Raw genomic sequence first — 7,731 nt, 5'->3', positions numbered from 1 at the left:
CACAAGAGGATGCTAGGCAGGAAATAAAGAGGGTCTTGGGGGTTCAAGAAATAAAGTTTTATGAGAAATACTTGGGGCTTCTAACTTTGGTTGGTAGGGGTAAAAAAGCAAGTTTTAACCACATCAAAGAAAGGGTATGGAGAAAGTTGCAAGGGTAAGAAGACAAACTTTTGTCCCAAGCGGTAGGGAGGTTTTAATCAAAGCGGTGATTTAGGCAATACCAACATTTGCTATGGGTTGTTTAAGCTACCATCAGGGCCTTGGGCTTTCATCGACGCCATTTGCTTGGAGGCTGTATGAATCTCCCATGCCATGAAGTCACTTGATAATTGGGAATTAATCTCATTAGAAACCAACTAAGGAATATAGGATAGTGACTCAGGTTGCAACTCTGGGCTGCAAGTAGTGAATAAATCCTCATAAAAATCAATCAAAGTGCTCCCTATCAGATCTGGTTGGTCTTGCCATTGGCCAAATGAGGGTTGAGTTTTAGTGGGATTGTTTTGATTTGATTTTGAATAGGGGAAAAACTTGTTTGTAATGAGTTTGGGTAGGTTCATGGATTTTCTATGCAGTAATACTGACATGTTTTTTAATTTTAATTTTTAATATTAAAAATGTTGTCAGGAGACTCTTGACACTTGAAAAAGTGACATCATTGCCTTCTTAGCCACATAGGGAAGCAAGTTAATGAGAATTAACATTAGAGCTAATAATGCTTATTTGGAACAAAAATGGCTCACTTAATAAATTTAAAGATCGATAATTAATGTATTTTTTATAAAAAGTACTATAATTCAATCATTTATAAAATTGGTTACAATAATGTATATAGGGCGGCTCAATACATTATGGGGTCTAATGCAACATTTTAAGTTGGGCCTTCTATTATATTTATATATTTAATAAATATTTTTAGTTATTTTTTATTTAAATTTTGATATATTTTTTCTCATTTAAAATTTTGTCCCTTTAGATGCGTGAAAGAAACAATATGTATTGGATTAAGGTACCAAATACTATAAAATTATGACTAATTTTGTAATTAAACTGATTTTTTGATTACATCTCAAAATAAAATATGATTATAAATCCTATCCAAAAAAAAAAAAATTGATTATAAATTTATTTGGGTATCTTAGAAATAAACTTTTTTTTTTTTGGGAGAAGAAATTAAACTCAAAGTTTAGGGGCGTGTATGTAAAAGTAAATATTTCCCTTATTTTTCTCTTTTGAGAAGGGAAGAGTGCTAAATAAAAACTTGAAACCTTGAAACAGAGTCTTATGGAATAGTGTGTTCTGTCGCTCAAATAAGAACGCCAACCCCTTTGCCTTTGGACTTTCTTAACTACTCTCTCTCTATATCTCACTATTTTTCGACTCTTCTCTGGGTAACCTCTCTCTCTCTCTCTAAATTATATAGATGTATTTCTTTTATTTATTGTTTGAACACAAACCTTTTTTTTTGTTGATACACGCTATCTTTCAATTGAAGTACTTATAAAATCTCTGTCTGTGTCTCTGCGTGCGTGTGTTTCTTGTGGGCACGGTTCTCTTTTGTCAATTTTGGCTTATCTCTATGTATGTATGTATGTACCTATGTTAATTCATGCATTTCCCTGTTCTTCCTCAGTGTGATTATTATGTGATTCTGATTTCATGGTGTGAGAAAAGTGAAACTACGACCCAGCAATGTTTGAGAAAGTATTTCGGCCACTTCTGTTGGGATATATTGGTCGATACATCAAAGACATCCCCATTGATCAGCTTAAAATCGACATTTGGAAAGGTATTTCTTTCTTTTTCTTCATTTTACATTTACTTCTATTTCAATCTCAATTTTAAACTGTATTTGGTTTTTCGTGTGGACAAAGCAATATTACATTTTGGGACACTTCTTCGGCATATTTGGAACATATTGGCATTTGCATTAGCATAAACGGCTTAGCCCGTCAGGGGTGAATGAATTCCCCTTGGATTGCATGGCAACTGGTTCTAGCATGTGGGTTCAGTTGCTTGTTGGTTTTACTAGCGTTCAGAGGGCTCTTTTTTAGAAAAAAAGTTTTCTACTTTATTAAACGAGAAAAAAATATTGGCCCTTGTCAGGGTTGAATGCTCTTGGATTATCCAATAATTGGTTTTGGCAAGTGGGGTTAGCTGCCTGTAGGTTTTGCTGGCTAGAGGCGAGTTCAGAGGGCTCTTTTTTACAAAAAGTTTTCTACTTTATTAAACTAGAAAAAATGTTGGCCCTTGTCAGGGGTGAGTGCTCTTGGATTACCCAATAACTGGTTTTGGCAAGTGGGGTTAGTTGCGCGTTGGCTTTAGTTATTCACTCGAGGCGAGTCTTTAGAAAAGTTGTCTACTTTATCAAACGTGAAAAAATATTGGCATTTGGGTTGTTTAGGTGATAATAATTGTAAAATGAACTCTTGCAATTTTCCATCTCCATTTGGGAGTTTACTACAGTATGCTTTTATTGGAATAAAAATCTGCTGTCTCATTCCAAGTGTAACTCCTACTTTAAGCTCCATCGATTTCAGTTTATTTTATTTTATTTATTATTGTATATACTTACTCCTTCATTTGGGGGTTTACTACGATACGTTTTTATTGTGTATTACTACCAAGTATCAGAGAACAGTGCAAACGTTGAAATACCATTTGTATATTCCTGCTTTTTTTGAGTATATTCTTGTATCACCTGAAAAAATATTGTTATCTAGTTTTTATCCACTAATATTAGAAGTCATCTTCTTGTGTAGGGAAAGTATTCTCATTGGAATTAGAAAATGTAGAGCTTAATCTTGAAGCCTTCGATTATCTCCAGTTGCCTTTTGCCCTAAAGCAAGGTATTGTAACCTCCTCCTCTTACCATCACAGTATCACATTTAGAATTAAATGTATTTCAAATTGCGAACTGAAGTGTGTTATTTTATATATTTTTTTAATGTCAAATTGAGCATTTGAATGTAAAAAATTAAGAATGAAGATGAATGCATTTGGAAGGGAATAATTCTTCTACCATGAGGGAATTTTGGTGGTTTTCGACCAAAGTTAGCAGTGGGAAATTAAAAATGAAATCAGAGTTTAGAGAATAATATTTACTCTAATTGAGGAGATTTCAATGGTTTTATAATGGAGGTAGCAGTGAGAGAAAAAAAGATAAAAAAAGGGAAAGGCAGATGTATGAAATTGCAGTTAAAAGGAAGTACATTGAGGGTGGCAAATATTTTGAGATGTGACTTGGTTGCAAAGTAATTGCAAACCTACTTTTTTAATGAATCTGCTGGCTAATTAGATTTTAAGTGGCAGGTAACATATTCGGAATATTGGACTGAAATGCATTTAAAACCTTTATTTAACCTAGAAACAGCTCCTCATGCCTTCTACAAGCTTTTGATGTGTTTTAACTTTTGGTTTGATGCTCATCACTTTGTTTGATGTGGTGTATAAGGAGGGAGAGGAGCAATATGAGTTTTGAGGACATAGAGAGGACTATGCCTGACCTCAAATTATTTTTCTTTAGAACCTTATTGGATTTGATGTCAGTTTTACATAGTCTGTCTTTATGTTCAGTTATTAATTGATAGATTCATGTAATTTGTGTTATTGATTGTATGGTCCCTGGTGGTGTACTCCCTATATATGTGGGTGACTCAATTTTTCTGATATCAATAAAGATTGCATTACTTCTCATTTTTTTTGGTGCTCAAATGAAAGGTAAATGGTAGTATATATATGTTAGCTATCTTTCTTTCAGCTTTCCTGATGTATATGTTCTAATTTTTAAAAAAGTTTTCCTCAGCAAAGCTTCTTGCAACTTGTACTAGCTATTTGTAATTACATCTAACCATGGATTTCTTTTTTAGGTCGGGTTGGTAAGTTAAGCATTAATATTCCATGGACAATGCTTGGCCGAGAATCCATCATTATTACTTTAGAGGACGTATTTGTTTGTGCATCCCAGCGGGATGATCAAGAGGTAATTTCCATGTTTTTGTTGAAAAAAAAGGCTCTTTTTGACAATATGGGGAAAAATAGAAGCCCTGATGTTACATGTAATGCTATGTTTCTTATTAGCTTCAAAGTTCCAAAATAAAGTAAAAAAAAAAAAAATCTCATGGAAGATGTTAATTTATTTATATATTTTTATGGGGCTAGTTACTCTTATTTTTAAAATAAAATTCCTATGGGGCAGTCATTTTTCCTTTGTGGTAGTGGAATTTGGATGCAGTCGAAAAAAGAGAATTTGCTGGAAAAAAGGCTAAACTTGCTGCAGCAGAGCTGGCAAAATTATCGCGACGTGTATTTGGTGAGCTATTTAACTTTCAGTCTCAAGTTTCCATAATTATTTGGTTCTTATAGATATGGTACAGCATTCAATTTATCATCGGATGTTTGAAGGAGTCAAACATACTACAGTGGAGCTTAAGCTAATTTTTTAAAATGCTTTGTATGATTGGATGACTACATTTAGTGGCCATTTCCTTTTCAAATTTACTCAAGTTTCTAGATTATTTTACTTTTAATTGACTTCTTGCCTTTAAGTAAACGTTCTGTATACTTGTTTGTAGTATTTTATTTTTAAAATAATTTTTTTACATGCCTATCGAAAAATTATTAGGTTTGTATAAATGTGATACCACATTAATATTTTCTTTTTTAGTTACATAATACAAGTGGATGCATACATTATACAACGAAATTATTAGCCATATATAAATTTTAGTTTTTGATTATCACACAAAGTATAAATTTAAGAGAGGGAAACAAATGGAGAATTTCTTTAGGGTGCTCAAATAAGCAAAACCCTAGAGTTCCCTAAGGAACTAACAAACCAAAGGCAATGCCAATATTAGAGAGAGAGAGAGAGAGAGAGTTACACATGCAGCGAGGGGCAAATTGATAATTTACGAAAAAGGAAGGTTTGGATACTAAATTGGTGCTACATGTGCAAATGTAATGGTGAATCGATTGACCATCTCTTTTTGCATTGTCCGGTTGCTATGGATCTATGGTCTATGGTGTTTGGAGTAAGCCGGGCTATGCTGCAATCTGTTATGGGGCTTCTAGCTTGTTGGCAAGGCAGGTTTGGTCGTCATCGAAATGTTCATATTTGGTTAATTGTTCCCCATTTCTTAATGTAGTGTCTTTGGAGGGAGAGAAATAGTAGGTATTTTGAAAATAATGAGAGATCCATACTAGACCTCAAGTTATTTTTCTTTAGAACTTTATTGGATTGGTTGGCTGTTATGCGAAACCAATCATTCTTTTCTTGATTTCCTTGATTCTTGTAATTTTTGTACTTGAATTGTTGACCCTTTGTACGCTCCATGTACTAGGGTGTTCCATTTTTGATATCAATAAAACTTATTACTTATCAAAAAAATGCAGAGAGGGACAAATTTAGGGTTGTAAAACATGAGCTGAGCTAGAGCTCATCACCAAACATGATTTTATGTTCAAGCTTGGCTCATTTTCTTGTTGAGCAAGCTTGAGCTTGCTCACGAGCTATTTGATTAACTTATTATTTTCCTATATATTGTGAAACCATGACTAAAATGTTTTACTTATTCGCAATTCGAAGAATTTTTATTACAAATACACTATTTATATCATCAATAAACTACGAATAATAATAATTTACTAATATATGAACCTATTAAAAAACTTATGCAATTCAATTTCAAGTCTATATAAATATATTTTTAGACAAGCATACATTTAAAAATATAAAATTATATATAGTTAAATCAAGCCCTTATGTTCATGAGCTCACTCTCAAAAAAAAAATGTTCATGAGCTTATTTACGAACACATTATTATGATTGAGTTTGCCTCGTTTAATAATCGACCCTAAACCTAAGGCTGGAACTTGGCTTGTTATTTAAATAAATGAACATTAACAAGTTTTTTCCTGAGCCGAGTTCGAGCTATTCATAAATAGCTTGGTATATTTACAGCCTTATAGGGAGTGAAAAAATGTGGAAGAAGACCAAAAATCACATTAGTAGAAGTGATAAAATATGACATGTCAATTAAGGAAGTAACAGAGAGTTTGACTTTAGATAAAAAAGAATAGAGGAAAAGAATACATGTGGCCAGTCCTAACTAATCTATTGAGGATTCATAGCCTACTCCAAATTTTTGGGACTAAGGTTTTGTTGTTGTGGTAAGTTACAGATGCACTTTTTATTTTTATTATTTTTATAAGTAATAAGATATATTGATATCAAAAGGGAAACACCCTAGTACACAGGGAGTGAACAAGGAGCCAAACAGATCAAACACAAAAATTGCAAGAATCTAGGAAAACAAAAAGAGAAGGGAAAGATTTGTTTTGCAAAGCAAACAACCAATCCAACAAAGTTCTAAAAAAGAAAAGCTTAAGGTCCGGAATAGATCTCTTAGTATCTTCGAAACAACGACTATTCCTAACCCTCCAAAGACACCACATTAAGCCATGAGGAATGATGGACCATATATAACCATTTCAATGATGACTAAAGCTGCCTTGCCAGCACCCTAACAGCCCCAAAACAGTAAGAGGCATAACCCAAGATACTCCAAATAAACCCAAAACCATAGACCAAAGATCCATAGCAACGGGGCAATGGATGAACAGATGATTAACCGATTCACCATTACTCTTGCGCATGTAGCACCAATCCAAAATCCACACCTTCCTTTTTCGCAAATTATCAATCGTCAAGCATTTCCCTAAGGCAGCAGACCAAACAAAGAAAGCTACTCTAGAGGGAATCTTCTGCTTCCAAATATTTCTCCAAGAGAAATCGAAGATAGTAGGACCAGCTAGAATTCTATAATAATCTTTCACCAAGAACTCCTTAGATTTGTTAGGAATCCAACACATCTTGTCCTCACCAAACCCCCTAATAGAAGAACCATAAATGGTTTCCATGAAGCTTGATAAAGCCTCTAATTCTCGAACATGCACACCTCTAAAGAAACTCACATCCCAAAAAAGGACACCATTGGGGGATTTCATGAGCTCAGCCACACTAGCCTCCTTATTCCTGCAAAATCTGAATAGGTCAAGGTAGCTAACAGCAAAAGGATTCTCTCCACACCAATGGTCAAGCCAAAACTTCACCCTACACCCATCACCAATATCATACAGAATATGGCGAGAGAAAGAAGGCCAACCCTGATTGATACGCTTCCATAACCCAACTCCGAAAGGACCCTTAACAGGTCTGGTGCACCAACCCCCCCCCAATGACATCCATATTTCAACTCTATCACTTGCCTCCAAATGACATCCTTCTCAGACCCAAATCTCCAAAACCACTTCCCAAGAAGAGCTATATTCCCAAAAGTCTTATCTTCCTTATGCCTAAACCACCTGAAGAAATAGGAGTGCATACAGTAGCCCATTTAACCAAATGCAATTTAGGTTCATCACCTAAACTGCCCCATAAAAAATTCTGCTGAAGCTTCTCAATACAGTAAGCCACACTAGCAGGTATAGGAAAAAGAGAAAGGAAGTAAGTGGGTAAATTAGAAAGGGTGCTTTTGATAAGAGTGACTATACCTCCCTTGGATAGATACAAGCGTTTCCAACCCGCCAATTTCCTTTCCATTTTCTCTAGAATCGGATTCCAGATAGACTTATCCTTGAATTTAGCACCCAAAGGAAGACCCAGATATTTCAATGGCAGAGAGCCCAGTTTGCAGCTAAGGACATTTAGCAACAAATCAATAATAGGC

The 7,731-nt window shown here is 34.4% G+C and overlaps 1 protein-coding gene across 1 annotated transcript in view; it reads left to right on the top strand.

Moving 5' to 3' along the window:
• Positions 1-1,268: 1,268 nt before the first annotated feature.
• Positions 1,269-7,731, top strand: part of LOC112028414 (uncharacterized) — a 63,760-nt gene continuing 57,297 nt past the window's right edge. The window contains exons 1-5 of the mRNA XM_065762180.1: positions 1,269-1,391; positions 1,634-1,789; positions 2,763-2,849; positions 3,870-3,982; positions 4,219-4,312. Of these exons, the coding sequence (XP_065618252.1) occupies positions 1,693-1,789; positions 2,763-2,849; positions 3,870-3,982; positions 4,219-4,312 (391 nt within the window). The 5' untranslated portion in view covers positions 1,269-1,391; positions 1,634-1,692. The remainder of the gene's footprint in view (positions 1,392-1,633; positions 1,790-2,762; positions 2,850-3,869; positions 3,983-4,218; positions 4,313-7,731) is intronic.

The sequence above is a fragment of the Quercus suber genome, unplaced genomic scaffold, assembly GCF_002906115.3.
Source record: "Quercus suber isolate HL8 unplaced genomic scaffold, Cork oak 2.0 scaffold_445, whole genome shotgun sequence".
Lineage (NCBI taxonomy): Eukaryota > Viridiplantae > Streptophyta > Magnoliopsida > Fagales > Fagaceae > Quercus > Quercus suber.
This window is presented reverse-complemented; position numbering and strand designations above follow the sequence as displayed.